Source organism: Microtus pennsylvanicus, chromosome 7 (assembly GCF_037038515.1).
Source record: "Microtus pennsylvanicus isolate mMicPen1 chromosome 7, mMicPen1.hap1, whole genome shotgun sequence".
NCBI lineage: Eukaryota > Metazoa > Chordata > Mammalia > Rodentia > Cricetidae > Microtus > Microtus pennsylvanicus.
The window spans coordinates 62534587-62561811 of NC_134585.1; the positions used below are offsets into that span (position 1 = coordinate 62534587).

The 27225-nt window shown below is 40.6% G+C and overlaps 1 protein-coding gene and 1 pseudogene across 1 annotated transcript in view; one reads left to right on the forward strand and one right to left on the reverse strand.

The window, feature by feature from the left end:
- Efhb (EF-hand domain family member B) overlaps positions 1 to 27225 on the reverse strand; it is a 74817-nt gene that overhangs the window by 24368 nt on the left and 23224 nt on the right. Inside the window, exons 5-8 of the mRNA XM_075978952.1 lie at positions 21460 to 21570; positions 12861 to 12990; positions 3627 to 3710; positions 2944 to 3011 (exon numbers count right to left, since the gene is read on the reverse strand). Coding sequence (XP_075835067.1) covers positions 2944 to 3011; positions 3627 to 3710; positions 12861 to 12990; positions 21460 to 21570 — 393 coding nt within the window. The remainder of the gene's footprint in view (positions 1 to 2943; positions 3012 to 3626; positions 3711 to 12860; positions 12991 to 21459; positions 21571 to 27225) is intronic.
- On the forward strand, positions 8784 to 10363 carry LOC142853538 (regulator of nonsense transcripts 3B pseudogene; annotated as a pseudogene).

Here is a 27225-nt window from a genome sequence, read left to right on the forward strand (position 1 = left end):
ACAGATTGGTTGATGATTTGCTGGCTGAGAGTGATTTGAAATTATGCAGCTGTGCAAAAGCAGAGTGCTTATGATCTCTCTCTCTCTCTCTCTCTCTCTCTCTCTCTCTCTCTCTCTCTCTCTCATTTTTGAGGCAAGATCTCTCTTGGCTAAGGATATAGATAGAGGTAGGCATTTGTTCACATTGCAAAAAGCCCAAGTTCAGTCCCATACTGAAAAGAACAATCAAAAAAATTTTAGACGTGTTCTCTTGCTCTGTTACTCTAAGACATCCTCAAACTTCAAGCAACCATCCATTCTTAGTCTCTCAAATGCTGGGATTACAGAATGAGCCACCATCCCTGAGGAGGGTACATTACAATTTAAATGTGTTTCAAGATGGGTCCCATGGATAAACAAATGTGTTGCTGTGCACAGTGTAATCCCAGGATTGGGAGAGATAGATAAGACTTATAGCAAGTTGTACTGCCTCAAAAACAAATATCACAAAACAGTTTCTGATTCTGTAAATTTATAGTGTGGCCTAAAATTTCTCCTCTTTATTTTTAATATTTTTTGTATATAATATTTTGCCTGTATGTGTGTCTGTGTCTTACATGTGTGCCTAGTGTTCATAGAAGCCAAAATAGGGCATTGCATCTCCTGGAAGTGAAGTGAGCCACCATGTGAGTGCTGGGAATTGAACCCCAGTCCTCTAGAAGATCAAGTGCTCTTAACCATTGAGCAATCTCTGCAGCCTTCATTTCTTTATTTAATATGTATAGCACAATTAATAAAAATCCAGAGACAGATATTGGGGTTCAACATGAAGGTCAGAAAAGCAAAACATCTGCCCACTGGCTCTTAGCTCTACCTCAGCCTGAAATGGTGATCCTGCCTCCAGGAATCTCAGAATGAGACTGTGTCTGTGAGCTGTCCCTCCCATCTTGTATTCCTCTCTAGCACTGGGATTAAAACTGTGCACCACTACTCCCCAGTTTCTATGGCAACTAGTGTAGCTACTGGGATTAAAGGCATGTGTCACCACTGCCTGGTCTGTAAGGCTGAACAATGAGGCTGTTTTACTTTCTGATCTTTAGAAAAGCCTTACTTATTAAAATACAAATAAAATACCATTACCTTTCCCTTTTTTGTCTAAAATAAAATGGAGGCTATAGCTAATATAAAAAACTGCATGCAATAAGTACAATGACTGTATGCAATACACATAGGCAATAAACAGTTCAACAATGTTTAGTCCATTTGCATCTGACAAATTCAGAGCAAATATGCCATTTCTATTCTATCTTGGTGAGTCCAAAATCTTGTACCTAATTTACTTTCTATCATAATTTGCTTTCTGCCTCAAGTAAACACGGAAAACTATAACTGTAACTATCTATTCTTCAACTCCCTCAGAGACTCAAGAAGGAAATAATACGTAGCAGCATCTTATTTGTATTTTAATAAATAAAGCTTGCCTGAAGATCAGAGAGTAAAACAGCCCCACTGGTCAGCCTTGCAGGCCATACAGTGGTAACACACATCTTTAATCCCAATAGCCACACTAGTTGCCATGGAAACTGGGTGATGCATGCCTTTAAACCCAGTGGTGCACACCTTTAAATCCCAGAACTAAAGAGGACTATAAAACAGAAGGAGACAGCTCTCAGACATAGTCTCATTCTGAGATTCCTAGAGGCAGGATCACCATTTCAGACTGAGGTAGAGGTAAGAGTCAGTGGCTGGCTGTTTTGCTTTTCTGACATTCGGGTAAAACCCAATATCTGTCTCTGGGTTTCTATTAATCACGCTACAGATATATACTTACTGAGCAAGGGAGATGGCTGAGTGATTAAGAGCATGCAATGCTCTTCCAGAGGACCCGAGTTCACATCCCATCACCCACATCAGATGACTCACCAACCATTTGTAACTCCTTTGGTTTACAGGGTACCTGCACACACATGTACATATACTTCCTTACTTGTGTATAGGGTACATGGGGGACATGTGCACAGGCATGAGCACTTAGAGGCTCACAAGTGGACCATGGCACTCATGAGGAGGTCAAAGGTCAACACTTGGGAGCTGGCTGTCCTTCCACCATATGGGCCCCAAGGCTGGCACTGAGTCATCTTGCCAACCCAGATTTTGCAGTATTTTTTTTGGTTTTGTTTGTTTGTTTGTTTGTTTTTAAGACAGGGTTTCTCTGTGTAACAGCCCTGGCTATCTTGGAACTCCCTCTGTAGACCAGGCTGGCCTCAAACTCATAGAGATCTTCCTGTCTCTGCTCCGAAATGCTGGGAATAAAGGTATGCACCACCACAGCTCAGCCAGAATTTGTATTTTTAAGAGGCACCAAGAGACCTCCCTGTCACGATGTAATTACATTGAAATTAAATGAAAAGCTGGCTTATCTCACTGAGTTCACTTAATAAGTTTATATTTATTTTCTATGTAAATCCATATACAGTATTAATGATAGGACCTTTAAACTGTATTAGTTCACATATAACATAAAAATATCTTTCTCATACATCATTAATGTTATAAAACGTTAATGCTTTCACGTCAGAAGCTTCGAGGGACTGGAAACATCATAATGGTAGAGTGCTGTGTCTAGCATGCATCAAGCCCTGGGTCAAGCTCTAGCACTACAAAAATGTCCATGGTGAATGTAGCAGCATATCTTTCTGGGTATGTTTTTCAACAGTTTATTTAGTATGCGTCCAGAGTCAGCATGCTGAGCAATAACAAGACCCCAGCACCTGCAGCCCTTTATGGGGATTTGGGGAAAAGAGATTATTTCAGATATTTCAATACAGATTAAAAGCATAGGGGTTGATAGAAAACGAGACTCTCAGAAAGTCACACCCAGGACCTGGGTGTGGGCTTCTCTAAGAAAGCCACTCCATTAATGGGGATGTGTTAATTTGTCAAGAAGAAAAGTCACATATTTACCATAGTCCTCAGGCTGGAGGCAAGCTCCAAATGTGTGGCCTGGGTCAACATTCATAGTTTCTGCAATTCTACAGGAGAAAGCAGACTCTTTAGTTAAAGTTCCCACCATCTGAAGCTCAACATTATATATGTTTGCCTTAGGCCCTTAACAAACTACCATAGACTATAGTCTATAGACTCTTCTATAGACTACTGTGAAAAATCAAAGGGAAGGCACAAGAGTCTAGTGTTCATTTACATTAACAATGGCTGAAGGTTTTCCCAGCAGACGACTCCATGGGAAGGGAGGGGTGGAGGTGGGGGAGATAGGATTCAAACCAAATATGGTCAAAATATTTTTTCTTATATACAAGAAATTAAGCTTCATACAGAATTCTCTCTCCCTCTTCTCAAAATGTGTACAAGTCTACTGCTGTAGGCAGTGACAGTATTCCACTGACAAACAACAGAAGAATTATTTCCTTATTCAATAAAAGAAATTTAGTAAAATGTAAACCAACATTGGTTTTCAATGGTTAGCCTCCAATTCAATAATATAGGTAAAGATGACCTTAAGCTCCTGTCGTCCTGCCTCTACTTTTCAGTACTAAGATGTCAGATGTGTGCCATCAAGTCTATGCAGATGACCAGAGGACCTCAATTTCAAACTATGCAGATGACATGGACCTCAAGTTCAAACTCACGGGTCTAAAACTCTTCCAAGTTTGTGTTGAAACTTTTCCTTGAAGTTATCAACCCTTTGGGATGTAATTTTAGCTCCTCGTTTCCTACAAAATGAGAAAGTTGTCAGGTATCTTTATTATTAAAATGTCATCAGCTATAAAATATTCACATAGTAAAAGGTATCATAATATCACTGCGCCTTCAATGAACAAGTCTCAGAAGACATTCCATGCTTAACACTACCATGTATTGATGCTTCTATCACAAAATCTGTAATAAAAATACATTTGGTAGATACTCGACAGCATGGTCTGTATAGAAAGTGGGGATATGGTTGAGAGGAAGGTTTGTATAGTAGATATGAGGATGAGTACAAACAGAGGCTTCTAGAAGAGTCCAGAAGAGCGAGAAAAAGTAGTGAACTAAACATGACCCACAGACTGACCAGGACCATGAGAGGAAAAAGAAAGAGGAAGAAAAGAGAGGATGAGGAAGAGTTCAGGCAAAGGAAACCAAGAAAACGCATGGCAAAAATGGCAGGGTTATATAAAAATCAAAAGCTGGGGCAAGGGAAGCCCATAATGTAGAACGGTTTAGGGTAGGGACAGGTGAGAAGAACTGAGAGAAGGGTCGTCTTAGAGGCCCTAATTCACTTTCATATGCTAATAGGAACCGCAGTTCACCATTTGTCCCTTTTTCTTTTGGACCTGGCAGTCTGAAGATACAGCTTAGAGGAAGAACACTTGCCTAGCATGTATGCAGTTCAATCTTTAACACAGTAAATGGGGGGGAGGGGATGAAGAACACTTGCCTAGCATGTTTGCAGTTCAATCCTTAACACAGTAAATGGGGGGGAGGGGATGAAGAACACTTGCCTAGCATGTATGCAGTTTAATCCTTAACACAGTAAATGGGGGGGGAGGGGGGTGTGAAGAACACTTGCCTAGCATGTTTGCAGTTCAGTCCTTAACACAGTAAATGGGGGGGAGGGGGTGAAGAACACTTGCCTAGCATGTTTGCAGTTCAATCCTTAACACAGTAAATGGGGGGGGGAGGGTGTGAAGAACACTTGCCTAGCATGTATGCAGTTCAATCCTTAACACAGTAAATGGGGGGGGTGTGAAGAACACTTGCCTAGCATGTTTGCAGTTCAGTCCTTAACACAGTAAATGGGGGGGGGGGGGGGGGGTCAGAGTCAGTGAAAGAAATATGCCCTGGCCTCAAAACTATAGCCAAAAAGCTAAAATAAAAAATAAAATAAACAGTTTGACCCTGAAACCAGAGTTAAATCTGCCCTTGATTAATTAACTAAGCAGAAAACCAAATAATCCCTGTGCAGGGAAACGGACCAGTCCCTGAGCAGAGACCTAGCCAATCTGAGCTCAAGGGACTGAAATCTAACCAATCCCCCCCCCCCCTGAAAACCTTCGCCCTGGAAAAACTTTGCCCCTAAGAATTCCTATATAAGCCCTGGTTCAGTTTGAGGCTGCCCTTTTTCCACCCTGGCTGAGGCACCCACTCTTCTTCATTGTTCCCTCCCAATAAATCTCTTGAAGGAGGTTTGGGTGAGACCTTCTTTCCCTGGAGCAGAGACAGAGCAGGGTTGTAATACTTTAGCTGGGGAAACCTTCCTCTAACCGAGCAGAGCTGTTACACTCCTGGGTCCTGGAGCCAAATTGTAACAACTTTTCTGGGAAAGCCCTTCCCTGCCAAGGTAGAGTTGCTACATTGGGGAAACTTTTCCCTAGAGCAGGGCAGTAAACTGCTATGCTTACTGTGACCTATGTTATTCCCTAGCTCAAGAGTGCTGGAATACTCTTCAATCCAAGCCATAGACTCAGTATTCCCTGGTCCCCAACCACCAGAATACTCTTCCACCTGAGCTGTAACACTCAGTATTCCCTGGCCGAGTGCCAGAATACTTCTCCTTCTGAGCCGTAACACTCAGTATTTCTTGGCTCCTGACTGGCAGGATCCCTTTCCATCTGAGCAGCAATGCTTACAATATGGAACATGTGAAGGGAAGGATGCTCCCCATAGGATCAAAGTTCCTTTGATGTAGAGATATCTCAAATAAGAATGTTAAAATAATAATTGTATAACCATATACAGCCTTAGTCCTATGCCACTTAAAATGTTAAAATAATGATGAACTACTCTTAAGATCTAAGTATATACGGCCTTACTCCTTTCCCAGTTGTAAAGTGCTTAGTTCAGAGAATGTCACTAAGAAAACTATAAATGTTTACATAAAAATATGTCTTGGGGGCAAGCTCACCTTAGGATACCCACACACACTAAATAAATGTTTAAAGAAAAGCGCAGTTGCTTCTTTGCCACCCGTGATTTTACTTTGTCTGCTGTTGTTCTACTCAATGCCTCCTCGGGTCCCTGACCTCATTTACTGGAGGAAAAGGGAGAGAGAGAGAGAGAGAGAAAGAGGGAGAGAGAGAGAGAGAGAGAGAGAGAGAGAGAGAGAGAGAGAGAGAGAGAGAGAGAGAGAGAGAGAGCAACCCTTTGAGGCAGAACTTTAGAAGCCACCAGGTCACATATACAAACATTGTAAAGAGATTTAGGCAAGACTCTTTCTTTCACCCACACCTGGGTGAGTACTGCCTTCCTTTCCTATAAGTCCCCCCCCCCCCCGCTCCCCCACACACACACTTGTATTTGTATTACAGTATCTTCTTAGGGGCTACAGAAGCAGCTCAGAGGATGAGAGCAGGAGGATCTGGGTTCAGATTCCAAAGAGCCACATAAAAAAGCTGGGTCTGGTCATAAGTGCCTCTGTGAGCATGTGACAGGGGTGGGGAGGCAGATCCCATGAGCTCCCTTTGGCCAGCCAATTTGCCAAAAATGGCAAGCTTCTGTTTCAGTGAAAGACACTGCCTCTGGGGAGGAAGGTGGAGAGCGACAAGGAAAGATAGTTGACAATGTCTTCCTCTGGCCTCCACATGCACTTGGACAGTTTTGTGCATACATTATACAAGTACAAACACACACACATACCCCACAGACAACACACATAAAAACCATAACAGTTTAAAATGTTTTAATCTCTGCTAATAAGTTCAAACTCTGCTTCTCATACCAAATCATTCTGAAATTCTTTTCTGTGGCAATGTCAAAAATACCAGCTTCACTCAGAAAAGAACTCCTCAGGCTGGTGTGTGTGTGTGTGTGTGTGTGTAGCTGCATCCCTCCTGTCCTTACCATGTGTATGCCCCTTTATCTCCACCTAAGAATCAGTAATAAGAAAGCACTCCACACAGTGTTTAGAAATATGGGAAGCAGGGCTGGAGAGATGGCTCCGGGTTAAGAGCACTTGTTGCTCTTGCAGAGGACCCCTCAGAGCCCATGCAGGGGCTCACAACTGTCTGTAACTCCAGTTCCCAGGGATCTAAATCCTTCTTCTTCCCTCTCTGTACACTACATACACATGGTACACGGGCATACATATAGGCAAAACACCATAGACATAAAAAATAATGCTAATAAAACCATTTTTAATGTAGAAAGCAGTGAGGCAACTATGATTAGTTCGTCAGGAGGTTATAGCAGGGGAACATGCCAATCCAATAAACAGAAGCAGAGCCTGTCTCTCTAAAAAAAAAAAAAAGCATTTATATCACACACACACACACACATTAGCTGAGGGCTGGGAAACTAGCTCAGTTGTTCAAGAACTTGCTGTACAATCTTGAAGCTGAAGTTCAGGTGCTCAGAATGCATGTGTCAACATGCCTATAACACTAGTTTCTGAAGGGAGAGACAGGATCCAGGATTCCTAAAGCAAGCTGACTAGGAAACCTGTTAGGGAGCACAGAGTTTGACTGAGCTACCTGACCTCAAAGAATGATCAAAAAATATTATCAATACCACCCTGAGACTCCACATATGCATACACATACATGCGCACTCTGCACATTAACACATGTGCCATACACACACACACACGCACACAGGAAAAAAAAGAGGAAAAATAAGTTTGACTTGCTTAGCATGTTTTGCATGTGGGGTGTGTGTGTGTGTGTGTGTGTGTGTGTGTGTGTGTGTGTGATATAACTCAGTGGTTCATGAAAACATTATAGTCTCATTAGTTATAATATAAAAATCCAAATATTCAGTCATGACAGGTGATTAAGAACAGCCTTGCATGCATTGTAGCCTCCAGTTATGAAGACTACACACTCTTAAGTAATATTTTGTAGTAACAACGTGGCTACAACATGGGGTGGCAGTCTCATTAGAACAGCAATATTCTGCCTGGGGAGCCATACTAGAAAGAAAATGTTACTGATGATCAAAGTAAATTGACAGGAATATGAATGTTTATTGTGTTGATTTTCTGAAGTATGAGTTTGTTACTTTCATAATCATTATCAAATAAGTAAAATTAATTATAAATTCCCCGTTAAACACAGATCCTTACAGTTTCTCTGCTTTTTTTTAATTTTTTATTCATTTTACATACCAACCACAGTTCCCCCTCCCTTCCCTCCTTCCACACCCACCCCACCCCAAGTTCCTCTGATTTTAATAGCATTTCGTGATTGCTCACATTCGGGACTGAAATTCTGAAGAATAATCTTGTGGATAAATAAAAGGAGAAATGTAAAGCAGCCCATCTCTTATTCCTGCCCAAGTGTAAGAGAGGGATCTGAAAGGACAGGGAGTCATAAACAAATGGCCACAACCTCCAGGCCGAGAGGACCACCTATGCAGGAGTAGGGACAGCTGCTGAAGCCACCCTGCCCAGGTTCTCCATCTGTGAACAAAGTGTTCCTGCTTAGTGATGTTCAAGATATGACTAAATTAATAATAAAAAGAATGAGACTTCGCATTTGTGGCTGCATACAGGAACAACACTGGCAGAACAGTAGGCAGTTGGATGCCCAGCTGCATACTCCCTGAAGATGGCAGAAAGCAGAGTAAAGCCAGGTCTTCCCTGAGAGTTGGGAAAGCCGGCTGAAAGCATTGCTCTCCTATGGATGCTATAACAAGTGACCACAAACAGCGGCAAACAACGGAAGTGTGTTCTCTCACAACTCTGTAGGCAGTTGTGGAATCAGGAGGTTTAGTATGCTCACGTTTCCTCAAAGGAGAAACCATTCCTTGCTTTTTCCTGCACCTGTTGTCTGCTGGTATTGCTGGTGTCCTTGGTTAGAACCATGGCCATGAAGGAAGAGAAAGATCACAGGCCTAAGGAGAAGCAAGTGACCCTGTCCACGCCTCAGGATGCCACAGGCAGCGGTGCTGAAGCTACTGCTCAAGACGCCAAAAGGGAAGATAAGCAAGATTGCAACAGGGAGAAAGAAGAAGCTTTAAGCAAAGTGGTAATTCGAGGGTTACCTCCCACTTTGACCAAGGAGTAGCTTCAGGAACATCTTCAACATATGCCTGAGCATGATCATTTTGAGTTTTTTTCCAATGATACTAGTCTGTATCCTTTAAAAACCAAGAAGGCATTATTTTATTCAGGGACCAATTTAATGACTTTGTATTCCTCAACAATAAAGGTCAGGAATATCATGCTATAGTAGAATTTGCACTTTTTCAAAAAGCTGTAAAAGAGAAGATTAAGAAAAGAGATGCAGGGGGCTGGAGAGATGGCTCAGTGGTTAAGAGCATTGCCTGCTCTTCCAAAGGACCCGAGTTCGATTCCCAGCAACCACATGGTGGCTCACAACCATCTGTAAAGAGGTCTGGCGCCCTCTTCTGGCCTTCAGGCATACAGACAGAAAATTGTATACATAAAAAATAAATAAATAAATATTTTTAAAAAAACGAAAAAAAAAGAAAAGAGATGCAAAAGTTGGGACTATCAATGATGATCCAGAATACAGAAAATTTTTGGAGAGTTATGCCACAGACAAAGAAAAAATGACATCTACTCCAGAGAAATTGCTGGAGGAAATAAATAGAAGCCAAAAATTGAAAATTAATAGCTAAAAGGACAACCCAACTTTTGAGACTTCTGAAGAACAAGCAGTGAATGAGAGAAGAAAGGAGGGAGGAAAGGAGGAGACGAAAAATAGAAAGGGAAAGGCGGTGAGAAGAAGAGAGAAGAAAATGGAAAGAAGAGGAAAAACAAAAAGCTAAAGAAGATAGAGTTCCAGAAAGGGAAAAAAAAAACAAAGGATGAACCAAAGATTAAGCTGCTCAAGAAACCAGAAAAAGGAGATGAAAAAGACCTTGATAAAAGAGACAAAGCCTAGAAAATGGACAAAGAGAATCTGAATGAAGAAAGAACCAGTGGGCAAAGTTGTACTCTGCCCAGGCATTCTGTTGTCAAACTGAAGGATGAAGAACCAAAGAGGCCTGATGATGAGAATGCCAGAGATTACAGGGACAGGGATTGGGATTATGAACGAGAGAGGATGAAGCAGCAAAAAGAAGAACGCTGGAGGCAGAAGCAGAAGGAGCGCTATGAGAAAGAGAAGGCTTTCAAACGAAAGGAAGAGGAACTGAAGAGAGAAAAAGAAGCACTTCAAGATAAAGGGAAGAAGAGTGAGAATACAGAATCAATATGCACCTCAGAAAAAGGTGAAAGGAAAGAGGAAGTGGTTAAGACAGATTGCATAAGGAACAAGGATCATCCAGCAATGCAGCTGTACAATTGGGAGCTCAAAGCCGAAATTGACTCTGTCCCCCTGATGACAACACCAAGCCTGAATATTCCCCAGTGGACAGAAAGCAGGAAAGTGGTAGTAGCCATAGAAAAGAAAGAGGAGAGGAGAAGTACCAATGGCCATAGGTGTCCTGAATGTCCAGGCAGCCAAAGCGCACGTATTATGCTATCCAGAAGTGCCTTCAGGGCAAAGGAACAAGTAAAGGGGTCACTGTGCTGGTGGGATGCACCACAGAGGAATGTAGTGTGTCTAAGCAGGAATAAGATTGCAGGCTCAGAATCGGAAGTACAATTTCATTGTTTTTTGCAGTTTTCACAAGTTAATGTTAATGTCTCAGAAAAAGACAGTAGCAAGAACATTGCAAGTGCAACATAAGGGCTTTGTATGACATAAGTGAAAAAGGATCAGGGTCTAAAATCAACGGGTGTTCTTAATCCTGGCTTAGAGTAGCTTAGCTTGAGTGGAGCTGAAACACACAGTTTTGTCGGGGTCTAACTATTTTGCATTGTTGGTGATAACTATTGACTCTGTAGTGTAGAAGCAGCAAGCATGTAATCGTAGCACAAGTGAGTGGAAGATAGAGCAGATAATGGCTGATGGAAAAGATTTAAATAGTCATGTTACATCTATATCCTGTGTCTAAAGTTCTTGTAATTATAGCTTGTTTTGTCTACTTCTGTGAACTTAGTATCAAAAAAATGTAAATGTCTCGTTTTGCCTTTAGCAATTTTTTCCTATGAATAGGTGAAGTGCAGTCTTTGGTTAGCTGTTGACAGTTTGGTATTTGTTCAATCTTAGGTCTGATGAGTTGAATGCACTTTCTCCAGGAAGAAAACTACACTAACATATCTGTTCCTATTAAACGGCAGCTTTCAGTCTTAGCTTGTTTTGTATTGCTATCAATAAATTTTGAATGAAGAAGAAGAAGAGGAGGAGGAGGAGGAGGAGGAGGAGGAGGAGGAGGAGGAGGAGGAGGAGGAGGAGGAGGAGGAGGAGGAGAAAGAGGAGGAGGAGGAGGGAGAGGCAGCAGCTCTGGGAAGTGTTTCCTCAGGGTCAGCACACAGAAGCTATGTTCCAGAGGTGGCCAAGGCTGGCAGTCAAGTTTGGTTTAATGTAAGAATCTCCCAGGTGGTACTGAATTTGAAGGCATGAAGGGGTCATGGAAAGCAGCTGAGGCTTGGCACTGTGATGATGGAGGAGAATCATCTGTCTATGTGTTACTTTCATTGGTTAATAAAGAAACTGCCTTGGCCTTTTGATAGGGCAGGATTTAGAAAGGTGGAGTAGACTGAACAGAATGCTGGGAGGAAGAAGGCAGTGAGGCAGACGCCATGAGCTCCAGCCCAAGATGGACGTAGGCTAGAATCTTTCCCAGTAAGCCACCACCTCTTGGTGCTACACAGATTAATAGAAATGGGTTAATCAAACTGTGAGAATTAGCCATTAAGAGGCTGGAACTAATGGGCCAGGCAGTGTTTAAATGAATATAATTTGTGTGTTGCTATTTCGGGTGTAAAGCTAGCCGTGTGGGAGCTGGGCGGGACAACAAGCAGGCCTGCTCGCCTCATCACTACACTGTGAGCAGCCAGGAAAGGCCAATGGTGAAACTGCAGATGGAATAGCAGTGGAAGTCCCAAAATTAGAGGGGTTATGCGGAAGGTTGAAGATTTGCACCAAGAAGAGAGCCCAGGTGGAGCTACTGGTGAATATGAAACCAGAAGTAGACCCCAGCACTGAGATGCCAATACCATGGAATGACCACCAAGAACAGTGACAGCCCTAGAGTGCACCCAGCTGAAGCCTAGAAGACAAATAGTATGTGCTGCAGAGAGCAGAGCCAAAGGAGAGTGTATGTGAATCCCATATACCGGCACTTAGTAATTTATACTGTTGAAGTTTGGTTTTATCTTTATCTGATTGTGATTGTGCCCTGATTCTTCCCTCTTGAAATAAAAAGGTATTTGACTTCTTTTTTTTTAATTTTACTAATTTATGTATTTTACACCCTGACCAGTTTCCCCTTCCTCCTCTCCTCCCATTCCCTCTCCTCACCTCTGCTTCACGACCCCCATCCACTCCTTTTCTGTTTTTCTTTAGAAAGGGGCAGGTTTCCCATGGGTATCAAGAAAGCATTACATATCATGATGTCTCAGCCTGTGAGGTGCACTTGCATGCAAATGTGTGCATAAACACACATGCACACTTAAAAATAAAAATAGAATCTAAAGCAACAATAAAAAGTAAGTAAAAAGCAAACTAGGGTATGCCTGTAATTCTAACACTGGCAGGCTGAGGCAAGTGGATTGACCCAAATTCTGGGCTACTATAGGCTTCAGAGTGAGTCTCTGTCTCAAAAACAAATCATAAAGCAATTTCAGAACAGCACAAACAAGAAAACAGTATCATGGCTATCTCTGGAGAAACCAGACAGAATGCTGGTGGAAGTAAAGAAATAGCGAGATCAATTTTTTTCTATGAATTTTATGCTGAATGATGTTGATGTATTTAATATCTCTTAAAAATAAATTTTAAAAAAATAAATAAATTTTAAATTGATAGCTATTCAAGTGCATATGCTAAATCTCTAAGGTTTACTGCTAGACCAGGTATAATCACACTTACATTTGTAGTTCATGGAGCCAATATAAAGTTTTAGCCATCGTGCGCCCATCATTAAAATGAGGTGTTGGGACTCCATACAAGTTAAACCTATGGAAACTTTCTGGGTTATATGCTCGGTTCTTTGCTTCTCCTGTGGGTGGTAAGAGCAGGGAAGAAGACTTCTGAGTTAAACACCAAAACTAAACAAAAACAAAACCTTATCTTAGGGATAGCACACTGTGTTCTCATTGGCATTGGATGAGTGGGACAAAGAGTGCAACTGTACCCATACAGAGGGCTGTGCAGACTCGGCTGCAGATGGCAAAGACCCTTCTCTACACATGCTGCAACTCCATCATGGGATGTTACATACAGAGCTCCTTGTGTTCATGTTTGCCAGGTGTTGTGGCATATGACTGTGATCTCTATACACAGAAAGCTGACCTAAACACAAGGACAGTGAGTTCTAGTCCTGCCTAAGCCACATAGTGAAATCATGTCTCAAAAAGCCAAAAAAATAAAGTTGTAAAGCTCTAAATATACATACATACATATGTACATACATACATACATACATACCCATAAACAACCTAAAACCAGTAAGACTAATAACTGAATTCAGGAAGGCAGCAGGCTATAAAATCAACATATAAAATTAACTGTGGGGGTTTCTGCAACTACCAGGGCTGGCAACTGATGATCCACGTTCTGGTTCAACACAACTCAGTAGCCAGTGTTGGGTTAAACTTCTACTGTCTGAAACAGAACAGTTTATTGCATGTATATTTAAGTACAGTACAATTTGGAAAAAAAAGGTTTTTGGTGTAACACACTGCTGTGCTCACAAGGAGGCATAATCACATCAAAAAATTACGTGTCACTTCTTCTATAAGGATACGTGTATTATCTTAAGGTGTCTAGGAAGGATATGGTATGGCCTCAGACATACAAATACTACAGAGGTCTTCTGGGCTATTAGTCACCTCCAATCCTTCTTGTGGACAGTTAGGTATGGCCTGACCCTACAGGTATCACAAATACCTGGCTATTAACCACCTCCATTCTCAGCTTCCTGAGTGGAAAAACAGGACATACATCTCCCCCTTTGAAGAGACTATCCTAGCCGGGTGGTGGTTGCACACGCCTTTAATCCCAGCACTCAGGAGGCAGAGGCAGGCAGATCTCTGTGAGTTTGAGGCCAGCATGGTCTACAAAAGGCAGTTCCAAGACAGGTTCCAAAGCTACAGAGAAACCTTGTCTCATAAAAGCAAAACAAAACAAAAAAGAAAAAAAAAGAAAACAGGAGTTTGGAACTAGCCTGAACAATATAATGAGACTCCATTTCTTTTAAAAAATTATGTTTGCATTTATTTGTAGCAAGCTTTCTTGGTGGACAACCCCCAAATGTTGACACGGAGACTTATTATTATGAAAGTTTGACCTTTTAGCTTATGTTTGTCATCAACTCAAATTAGCCTGTTTCTATTAATCTGCATTCCGTTGTGTGGCTGTTACCTCTGTTCTGTACTGTCGGTCCAACTTCTTGTCTCCTGGCATCTCTCTGGTGTAATCTAAGTGCCCAATCTTAATAACTACTTCTAAGGTTGGTCACAATTTAGACCCCAAACCAAGCTTTAACAGATACAAAAATATTGAAATAATTCCCTTCCTCATACCAGACTACAGTTATATGAAATTAGAAATCAACAAAAGACTAATCTCAGATATGACACAAATACTTGGAGACCCAACAATATGCTTTTAAATGATCAGTGATTCGTTGAAGAAACTAGGGAGCAAAATTTTAAATTCCTAGAATCAAATTAAAACAACAGAACAGAATGCCAGAATCTCTGGAATATAGCTGTCTTAAGAAGAAAATCTGTAGCCACAAAGATCATATTTAAAAAAAAATCATGACTGGATGGCATGATGCAGTCCAGCACTTGGAACACAGAGGCCAAGTCTACATAGCAAGTAATAGGCCAGCCAGGGCTCCACAACAAGATTTTCTATCAAAAGAAAAGAGAATACAGAGACAAAAAAAATACAGCTCAACGTTCGAGAGGAAAAAAAAAAGCAACTAACCCCAAAACAATAAAATCCATCAAGAAATAACAAAATTAATGAAATGCTGATGAAAAGAATATATAGAATTAACCAAACCAAATGTTGATTCCTTGTAAAAATCAACAAGATTGATGGGTCCCTAGACAAACAAACCAAAAGAAAAAGAACACAAAAATTAATAAATTGGTAAAAGAGAAGAGTACCTTGGTAGTGGGGCGCTTGCCTAACATGCTGAGGTACTAGGTACAATCCTCAGAACCCCAAGCAAAAGTTATAAGTTAAATTTAGTTCATGACAAAAAGAAACAAGAGCTGTCATAAGTGACACCGACTTAGACTCCAAAACCTGGAAAAGTTAGAAGAAATGGGAAGTAGCAGTATTTTCAAATGAAATAGTATAAATAAAAACTCTAAAATCTCCATCAGGAACCACAACTGATAAACACTTCCAGCAAAGTAGTAAGATACAAAATTACACAAAAAAATCAGCAGCCTTTCTATATACCAATAACAGTTTGAGAAAGAAGTAAAGAAAACAATACCTTTCTCTCTCTCTCTCTCTCTCTCTCTCTCTCTCTCTCTCTCTCTCTCTCTCTCTCACACACACACACACACACACACACACACTATATATATATATATATATATATATATATACATACATACATATAGAGAAAGATAGTATTGTGTAACTCCAATGAAGCAAGTAAAAGAAAACTTTAAGACATTAAGGAAAGAGATTAAAGAATGTATCAGAAGAGGAAAAAGGTCTCCCATGCTCATAAATAGGTAAAGGTAGGAGGAATATAGAGAAACAGCCATGTTACCAAAAGCAATCTACAAATTCAATGCCATCACCATCAAAATTCCAACACAATTCTTCACAGATCTTGAAAGGGCAATTTTCAGATTCATATGGAAACACACACAAAAAAAGAAGAAAAGAAAAAAGATAGCTAAAACAACCCTAAATAATAAAAAGAACCGCTAGAGGTATCACCTGCCCCCAATTTCAAGTTGTATTATAAAGCTATAGTAATGAAAATCAGCATGGCATTGGCTTAAAAACAGATACTTTGGTCAATAAAATTGAATCCAAGACCCAGATATAAGTCCATGTATTTCTGGACACCTGATATTTGATAAAAAAGATCAGAAATAAACATGGAAAAAAAGAAAGACAGCATCTTCAGCAAATGATGCTGGTCAAGTTGGATTGCTGCACATCAAAAAATGCAAATAGATTTATATCTCTCACCGTGTATACAACTGAACTCAAATGGATTGAGGGTCTGAACAGAAGGCCAGATATCCTGGTCTGATAGAAGACAAAGTGAGAAATAGTCTTAAAATTCTTGGCACAGGAAAAGACTTTCCGAACATAACACTGATCACACAGGCACTAAGAACAACAATTAATATATAGGACTTCATGAAACCAAAAATCTTCTGTATGGCAAGGATACCATCATTCAGACAAAGTGACAGTCTACACAATGGACAAATATCTTTACTAATTACAACAACAGACTTAACTCAATACCTAAAATAGATAAAGAACTGAAAAACAGGACATCAAAGAAACAAATAACCCAATTAAAAATTGAACTACAGAAGTAAGCATGGAGTTTACGAAAGATAAAACACAAGTAGTTGACAAAGAAATGTTCAACATCCTTAGCCATCAAGGAAATGCAAATAAAAACTGCTTTGAGATTCCATCTTACTCCAGTCAGAATGGCAATGAATAATTAAAGCAAATGTCATCTCGTGCTGGGTAATTATTTATACAGTATGGGTAAGGATATGGGAAAAGGGGAGCACTCATCCATTGCTGATGGGAGTGTAAACTTGTACAGCCACGACGGAAATCAGTGTGGTGATCCAGCTATACAACTGCAGGGCCTATATACAAAGGACTCGATATCCTACTACAACGACTCATCCATTTTCACTGCTGCTCTATTCATAATAGCCAGAAACTTTAAACAGCCTAGATGTCCATCATTGGATGAATGAATAAAGAAAATATGATGCATTTGCACAATGGAATATTACTCAGCTGTTAAAAATGAAATCATGAAATTCTCAAATAGATGGCTGGAATTAGAAAAAAATCATCTTGAGTGAGATTAACACAGACCCCCCAAAATAAACATACTATGTATTTACTTATTTATGGATGCTAAGCTATTAAGTTCTCAATAATTGGTTACTATCCATATAATTACTGAGGTTAGGTGTAGACTAAGGGATTGAGGGGAGGGAAGAATCAAGGAAGGGGAAGTAGAATATTTAGTTAGGCATGGGCAAGGGGTAATCTGAATGGGAGAATTAAATGGAGACAGTGAGGAATGAGGGGGTAAGAGAAGAAAAACTGAAACTAAGGACCATTTGAGGCATCATATGGAAACCTAATACGATAGACGTTTCTTAAAATAAATATACATAAGAAAAAATGTAAATTGTGTCACCAAATAATGGAGAGACAGTGCCCCAACTGGACTTTTCTTGTCACCAAATGAAATCTCTAGTGTCAGGGATGGGTAACATCTAATTGAGTTGTTGGTCAAGAGGGCCCCAGGGAAATCACCAAACAAATCAAGCTATTTCTAAGGCTACTGGCTCTCGACAAACTGATGGTAAAGCCCTATTTTTTAAGACAATACGTATACAATCACTGAACATGGTGACTACCTAGAGCCTTTACCCCTGCTGACTAGTGCTTGTCTTAGAAGGTACTCTGCATGGTACCAAAGGACAATGGAAACATCAGCTGAGCTCGAACCTTGAGCTCTACAGTGGTGCCCTGCTACATGATCCACTGTGCAATAGTGGCACAAATGCTGTGGGAGTAGCCTACCACTGTCCCCTTGGATCTAAGAGCCACTCCGTGAAACCCACTCCTAACACTGCTAAAGTGGCCAAGAAACTAAGATAGGCCATGGGCCTAGGGTAAAATCAAATATGATTCTGCCAAAGAAATTTAACAACAAAATGGCTCCTTCTGACATCATGCTATGTTCATAGATCAGTCGCTCATTCAGCCATCAACAGAGAGGCTTCATCTTGCAGTAGATGGGATCCAATATGGAAACCCACAAATGAACAATGTTCAGAGTGAGACTTGGGGACACTCAGGCCTAAATGGGATGTCTTCATCAAACCCTTCCACTCAGGGATCAGCAATCTATGCAGAAGAGGAGGCTGAAAGACTGTAAGAGTGAGCAGGAGGGAGTACACCAAGGAAACCGTGTCTTCCAGACACAGCGGGACTAATGAACTGACAGGGCCTGTGTGTGGCAGCATACACAAGCCTATACAGGGCTACGCCAAATAGGATCCCAGCACTGAGAGGTGAAAGTAGAAACACATTCCCATCTCTAACCAAGTAGCTGTCTCCAATGAAGTCTCACTGGGTATATAAAATACACTTAAAGGCAGGCCCAGCAAAAGACAGCCAAGCAAAATAAATTCAATGATATTTTTGTATACTTTGTTGTCTCATATTAGTCTGATTGGGTATTTTTTAATCTTAGAGTCTTTTGTTTATACATTAAGGTTTATGACTTTCTGTTTTTATGCATGTGTGAGTGTGTGTCTTTTGATTTTTCCTTTTTTGTTTTATTCTGGTTTTATTTTTTGGTTTTTTATTTGCCTGTTTTCTAAAGATATAAAGAAAGAAGGCATGGAATTTAATGGGTGGGAAGGTGGGGATGATCAGGTGGAGGGGTTAAAAGGGGAGTTGATCACAATATGTTATAGGAAGAAATTTATTTTCAATACAGACTAGTGGAATATGTGCTGTACATACTAATATGAAAATATTACAAAATGTTCCATGATACAAAATAAATCGAGCGCAATCATATAAATTTATGTACATATATAAGTATATATATATATGTAGTACACTAAAGTACATACATGTGTCAGGCATGGTAGCATATACCTGTAATCTCATTAATTAGGAGGCTGAAGCAAGAGCATTCCTCATTCAATGACAGCTATACAGTGAGTTTGGGACCAGCCTGAACCACATAGAAGCTATTGTCTCAAAACAGAAAAAGAAAAAGAGAAGAAATTATTTGAAATGGAGAAATCTTTTTGAATACCATATATTCCTATACAGTTTATATTTATATAAGAATTATTTATCATTTCAGTAGTTACTTAAAGTAAGTGTATTTTAAAGATGTTACAGATCTTATTGCCTTTGAACATTGTCCCTATTTTGGGACATATCCCTATTTTGAACATGTACTATTTTTCATTTTATATGTTTATTTATTGAAACAGGGTCTTACTATATATCTCTGGATCTCCTGGTAATCACTATGTAAATCAGGCTGGCCTTCAACTCACAGAGATCCTCCTGTTTCTGCTGCACAAGTGCAGGGATTAAAGGTGTGTGCCACCATGAACAGCTTGTTTTTATTATTTCTAACTATGTGTCTATAGGAGAGTGAGTGCACATGAAGGCCAGAAAGGGGTGTTGGATCCCATTGGAACCCGAGTTATAAGTGGGTAAGAACTGCCCAATATGGGTTCTGTGAACCAAACTCTGGCCCTCAGCAAGAGCAGAGTACACTTTCAACCACTGAGCCATCTCTCCAATTCCTTAAATAAATAATTTTAAATGTATATCAGAATCCAGAAGCTTCATATCCTATTTACCCAAACCTAAATAGTTCAACAGAATTCATTGGATAAGGGCTATAAAAATGCTCAGTTTATCAGCTGTGGTTATCTTGAGTTATATGATACATTTACTTTTTCTTCATTTTTTAATATCTAAACTCTCACAATGAATTTAAGCCTCAGCACCAAAAAAGGTAAATCTGATTATGTAACTTTCAAAAGACTGATGTACTTTCCATAAAAATCAGCAAAATGAAGACAATTTTGAACTTGTTATTGTTCATTACAGTTGTTCTTAGTATAGTTTTAATATTCATATGTGTGTATGTGTACATATGACACATGTAATGCATGTATATATGTGTATGATGCATTGCATGATGTGTGTTCATGTATATGTGCATGTGTTCATGTGTGTGGGTGTGCTGTGGTGTGGCAAGCATGTGGAAGTCACAGGACAGCCTTAGGTTGCATGTTGGTCCTTACCTTCTACTTTGCCTGAAACAGGGTTTCCTTGCTATTTTCTACCACTGAATAGCCAGGCTAGGTGGCCTGTGATATTCCATGAATCATCTAGATGGAAGTTCTAGACATGTATTCCTCTGCTCAGTTGTATTTTACAGCACTACCAAATATGTATTGGTCCTTAAAATTATTCTAGTACTGTGATGCCATTAGACAAGGACACTTAATAGCTGATAATATTATTCTAGGTACCAGGCCAAACATTTTTGCATGTACTCAGTTCTCACAAGGTTACCATGCCACTAATGAACTAAGAAGGGTTGATGACCAGGTATGTAAACTCTCAAGTTCTAAGACAGGATGTGAACCTAACCTATCCAATGCATAAACCTGCACACTTGGCCAAGATTGGTGTTGCATGCCCACAGACCCAGCTAGATGGGAGTTTGAGAAGAAAGGATTAATTAAATCTAGGAGTTAAAGCCCATCCTGGGCAATACACAGTTTCTTCCTTAAATATGGTAACTGGGTGGGGCTAAGATTCTAATAAGAAATACTTAAAGCTAAAACTCACTAACTAAAATAAGAATATACAACCTTTCATCTGGTGTTTCACTTTATTACTGTTGTGTATGTACATGTGTATGTGGGGATGTACCACAGTGCACACGCAGAGGTCAGAGGACAACTTTTCATACTCTGCTTTCTTAAAAGCTTTATGTGGGTCCTGGGGAATAAACTCTGATCGCCAGACTTGCAAGGTAAGCTCCTTACCTAATGAACCATCACTACAACTGATTTTTCATTTTAATAACACATTTATGATTGCATTTCTTTTATTATTGTCCTTGCTGTCTTGAGGCAAGGTTCCACTATAACTAAGAATGATCTAGAATTCACTCTATAGGTCAGAGTCCTCAAACTTACGGCAGTCCTCCTACCTTGGCCTCCTCAATGCTAAGATTACAGGAGTAAGTCAGTATTTCTTCTCTTTATTTTTTCCTTTCTTTCTTTCTATTTATTTATTTACTTATTTTCAAGACAGGGTCTCACTATACAGCCCAGGCTGGCCTGGAACTCACTGCCTCCAAAGTGCTAGGATTAAAGACCTTTGCCACCATCCCTGGCTCTTTTATTGCTTGTTTGCTTTTTTTTAATATATACCTTCACTATGTTATGCTAACCTCACACTTGCAATCCTCTTTCAGCATCTTGATTATAATCATGTAACACCAGCTTAACAAGTTCTATATTTTATGAACTTGATTCATTAGTCTATATGTTCCAAACTACCAAGATTTGTGATGCTACAAATAATAATAAATCACCACCTATTGATCAACCTCATCATCCCTCAGGTGTGTAACTTCATAAACATGCTATGTCCTTTTCATGATAAATCTGAGGGTCCCTTATCCTCAGCCTCACTTCACAATGAGTCTTACCTGCAAAATAATCATGGTGAGAGACAATGTACAAATCATGTCCTTCCTGCCCTTCTTTAAACACATCTTCGAAGGCTTTTGGTGGATTCACAATGTCACTAGCAGACAGCTCTGAAGAAAGAATCAACAAGATCAGTATTAAGGGTTCCTGTCTATTTGTTGTGTATAGAAACTACATCAAATGACAAGTGAAGTCTGATAGTTTCATAAGCTGCACAGAACACCTTGGCGATCTCATAGCCAATATAAGTGAATATTTATCACCAAAAAACAAGATAAGCTAGACATAATGGCACATGCCTAGATTCTCAGCACTTGAAGGTAGAGGAAAACCAGGACTTCAAGGCCAGACTAAACTATATAGTGCATTTGAGGCCAACATAGGCTACATGAGACCTTGTCCTAAAAGAGAGGAGTGGAGAGGGAGACAGGAAAAAGGGAGGAGAAAGAGAGGAAGGGGGGAAAAGTGAGGGATGGAGGAAAAGAAAGAAGAGGGGAGGAGAGGAAAGGGAGGGAAGGAAAAAGGGGAGAGAATGAGTCTATGTATCATTTTTTGCTGTAGATCCCTGAAAATTCTGAAGATCAGAACTTTACTGGAACCATTCAAGTTTATCCTCCCCCATACTTCAACTCCAGGTAAGTTCTCACTCCTGAGATTCTAGACAATTTTGGCTTACATTTATTCCCAACTTCTTAAGAGAATGCAAGCAATTTTGAATTACAAATTAGCAACACTGGTGTATAAATTTCAGCAGCTGTAACTTGGAGCACAAATATTCAGTCTGTTTTAATATGAATCTCCATTCTCATCATAGCCGGAGATAACAGGGAACTCATGGAGCTGAGAAGAAATTCCTCTTCCCCCAAACCAATCCTCATTCTGCATACTGTCTTGTTTCACTTACTAGTCTTCGAATGCTGGGGGTTGAATGTGGGACCTTATGCCTGCTAGGCATGCCCTCTAACATGAAGCTGTGTCTCTTCCCCTTGGTTTTTTTTTTCAGACAGGCCCTCGATTGATAGACATATCTCCTAGGCTAAGCTCACACTTGAGATTGTCCTCCCTCAGCCACTTGAATGCCAGGACTACAAGCATATTCTCCATCTCAGTTTGAATTAAAAGTATCTCTCACAGGTTCATGTGTTTGAGTCGTCGCCCTGCTAGGAGCACAGTTTGGGTAGGCTGCCAAGTAAGTGGGTTGCTGGGCACTAAAGCCCAGCCCCACTCTACCCTCTACTTTCTCATCCATGAACATGTGGGGCATGCCAGCTACATACCTCAGCTGCCATGAACTCCACCATGCCTTACCTAACATAAGGAGCTATATGTCCTCTCAAAACTTGAAACCAAATAAACCTTTCCTTAAGTTGGTTCTGTCACTTATTCTGCCTGTCACTGTAAGAAGAATGGTAACTAATGGATTACTCAAAATGCCCAGATTACTCAAAACACTTTATTAAAAAAAAGTTTTCTTGTTTGAGATAGGATCTTGGTGTACAATGTGTTGCTTTCATTGGTTGAATAAAGAGACTGCTTTGGCCTTTTGATAAGGCAGAAACTTAGGTAGATGGGAAAGACAGAACTGGATACTGGGAAGAAGAGCAGAGTCGGGCAGATGCCATGAAGCTCCGGCCCAAGATGGACGTAGGTTAGGATCTTTCCCGATAAGCCATGACCTCATCTGGTGCTACACAGATTACTAGATATGGGTCAAAGCAAGATGTGATAGTTAGCCAAGAAGAGGCTAGATTTAATGGCCAGGTAGTGATTTAATTAATACAATTTTTGTGTGGTTATTTTGGGGTTTAAGTTAGCTGGGTGGCAGAATGCAGCCTGCTCCTCTTACAACAGGGTCTCGGGATGCCCTTAAACTCCGGATCTTCCTACCGCTGCCTCATAGATGCTGCTATTAAAGACTAATGTTGTAGTGCCTGGCTACTCCCTAATCATCTTTTAAATGTAACCCCACTCCCTCTTCACATGTCCTGTCAGCCTGTTAATCTAGATTAGTATGTTAATCTCAAAAGTCTGTTTTGACTTTTCTGTCAGGAACTGAATGAAGTCTGTGAACTGGTAGATAATGACATCAGAACCTGGGGATAGAGCTGGATGATAGACTACCTGCCAACCTTGTATGAGATCCCAGGGCTAATCTCCAGCAATGTGATGAACATATGTGCACACACACAGAGAGAGGGAGAGAGAGGGGGGAGGGAGAGGGAGAGGGAGAAAGAAAGAGAGAGAAATCATGTTCAAAATAATATGATAAAAGCCACTGTGACAGCACATGCCAGCAATCCAGGAATTCATTGGGCAGAGTTAGGAAATCTGAAGGTCCAGGTCAGTCTGGGCTATGCAGTGAAACCTTATCTTAACAAAAATTAAAGATAACTGGGGATATAGCTCAGAGTTTGTAAAACACTTGCATTACTTCTTCAAGGCCCCAATTTCAAACCCAAGTAGAGGAAAATGCCCTATAAAACACTACTTGAAGATTTTTAGATGTTTGTTTCATTTTTAATGTACAAAAACATTGTATGCCTCTTTCGTGGAATAGATATCTTGAATGATAATTCAAGCCCCACATTGTAGCTTACATCTATAATCTTAATGTTTGAGAAATAGAGACAGAATCAATGTGAGTTTGAGGATAGACTCCAGAGTAAGTAAGAGCTCTTGTCTTGAAAACACAAAAAAAAAAAATAATTAAATTGAAGATGACCACTTAGTTGAACTCAAGGATGACTATGGCCTTCAAGTGTTCTGACAGAGATACTGCACTCTGTGTTCATATTTCAGGGTCAAACTGACTAGCGTGGGAATACTGAGGGTGCGAGTGGGGTGCTCCAAGTCTTTAATCCCAGCACTCCAGAGCAAGAAGCAGATGTAGTTTAAAAAGTTTGAAGTCAGTTTGGTCTACATAATAAGTGCCAGGCCTGGCAAGGCTACATAGTGAAAGGGGCCCTGTCTCAAAAAGAAAGAAAAAAAGAAAGGAAGAGAGGAAGGAAGGAAGGAAGGAAGGAAGGAAGGAAGGAAGGAAGGAAGGAGAAATACAAAGAAAACAAAACAAACATCTAGAAAACCCCTGGAAGGTTCTCACAGAGGGTTCCAATGGAAGTAATAATGGCCTATTTTGCTTTCAGGGATTCAATGAAGCAAACAGAAACAGTGCTTTTTGGATGTATGAATCATTACGCCCATTGATACACATTCTGAAGCATTGGTTTGGGGCTTTTGTTTGTTTGAAAAGGGGTCTCATGTACAGCCCAGGCTAACCTCTCCCTTGCTATGTAGGTGACGATGCCTTGAATTCCTGGCCCTCCTGCATCCTAAGTGCTAGGATGACAAGGGTCTACCATTACACCCAAACGAGTATTAGAGACTACTTTTTCTATTTAAAAAATGTACACTAATCCTATTTGAACCCCTCTTTGCTGTTCAATTTGCTTTGGATCCCATCTTCATCCACCGTTCAAGCAGAGAATCCTGACTTTGTAAGTTTTACCCCTTAATAAATGCCTGTCCATTTCTTAGTTCTGAGCTAGTATGGGATTCCTTTTTTAAGTGTCCAATCTCTCAACCATCACCTCTTAATTTTTTTCCCAGTTAGTTTGTACTTTGACATGGTACCTAGAGAAAGACACACAGAGAATGACTCTTGAAGCACTGCATGTAAAAGTAAAAAAAAATGGTATCTCTCTCCTTCCCTCCCTCTCTTCTCTCTCCCTCTCTTCCACATTCCCACCCTTCTTGCCTTTTTGTCATTTTTTCTTCCTTTTTAGGTTCTTTCTAAACCTAAACCTTTATAGGATTTCTATGTGACAGCCGAGGCAGTAAAAAAACAGGTTTTGCAGTGGAGAGACAGTTGAATACAGCAGATATAATACAGTGACAGGAGAGACTCAGAAACAAGCATCAGGATCGACTGAGGGTCCCTGGATAGCTATCTATGTCGAGCTGTCTTTTTCTTAGTTACTGGTGATCAAGCTCAGGTCCTTGCATACCTGTGTGTTAATCTAATGGGGCAGAGTGTATCTTCAACTTTCATTGGGAAGAGAGAACCTGAATTAAGGAAATACCTCCATCATAATGGCCTGCAAGCAAATCTGTGGGGTATTTTCTTAATTCATAATTGATGTGGGAGAACCAAGCCTATTATGGGTGGTGCCACCCCTACAAGTGGTTCTGAACTGCATAAAAAAGCAACCCAAGAGGGTTAGAGAGATGGCTCAGTGATTAGGAGCATGTACTGATCTTCCAGAGGACCAGAGTTGGATTCTCAGGACCCATATTGAGTGGCTCACACTTATAACTCCTCTGGCCTCATAGGACACCTGAACTCATGTGCACATATCCACACACAGACATACAAATATATAAAATTAAAATAGGAGTAAAAAATCCTACTTATATACCAGGTGGTGGTAGCACATACCTTTAATTGCAGCACTCAGGAGGCAGAGGTAGGCAAATCTCTGTGAGTTCAAGACCAGTCTGGTCTATAAGAGCTAGTTCTGGGACAGCTAGGGCTATTACACAGAAAAATCCTGTCACAAAAAAAAAATTCTACTTATAAACTAGGGACACAACTTAGTTGGTAAAGTACTTGCCTAACAGGCAGAAGACCTGGTTGGCCTCCAGCAGCACACAAAGCAGGTGGGTAGTGCATGCTTGTATCTAAGCACTCAGGAAGTATAGACAGGAGGATCACAAGTTATTTACCCTGTCTCAAAATAACAACAGAAACAAAAACATTATTTATAAGAACTTTTAAGAATTATATGGGGCAGTTAGATGGCTCAGAAAATAAAGCACTTGTGCAAGTCTGGAGACGTGGGATAGAGCATGGGAGCCCATGTAAAGTAGCACGCCTATCATGGGCTAGAGCATGGGAGCCCATGTAAAGTAGCACGCCTATCATGGGCTAGAGCATGGGAGCCCATGTAAAGTAGCACGCCTATCATGCACATGCGCATATGATGATGACGATGATAGAGACAGCTGTAAATATATTAAAGAGTTCACAGTAGCCAGGAATGGACTATAACAAAGGTCTATTTATTTGGGGACAAAACTCACAGTAAGGATAGAGATTTGCAGTCCTCTGTGTGTGCTGGAAGCTGGGAACCAAATCCAGCAGAAAAAGGTACTGTGCACAATTTTTGCCTGTGCTTATGGTATCTCAGACCATGCCCAAAATGGGCAGATACGTAAAAGAATATTGGCTGAAGGAGTTCCCATAACACCTTCCCCTTCTGTCTAAATAAGAGGGTTCTAAACCTAATACAAAAACTATTGACAAGCTCCACCAGGAGCAAATCCAGTCCCAGAAGCCAACCCAGACCTGAGACACTGGCAGAAAAGGACTGAGCCAGTGACCTGACTCAGAGTCAGTGATCTCCACTGGAACCGGAGTGGGACTTAACCAGCTACCTAGGACAGAGAGTGAACAAGCTCCACTGGGAGCAGAAACCAGGAGCAATGAAGGCATAGGTCACAAACAATGCCACACCAGTTTGGAATTATGATTAATAGGGTGGTATTTATTTAAAGGGGAAAAAACTTACAGATCACCATCCCAGACAACAGCCCTCTGCACAACCAGGAAGGGAGTCTAATCGCCAGTGGAGTAGGAAGTGAGAGAGAGAGGAGAGGGAAGTGGCTGCCTTTTTAAAGGGAGAGAGACCACGCCCCAATGGGCTGGTATCTCAGCGGCTATAGGCTGGAGGAGCAGAAGGACCTCCTGCACCAGAGCAAATCCAGTC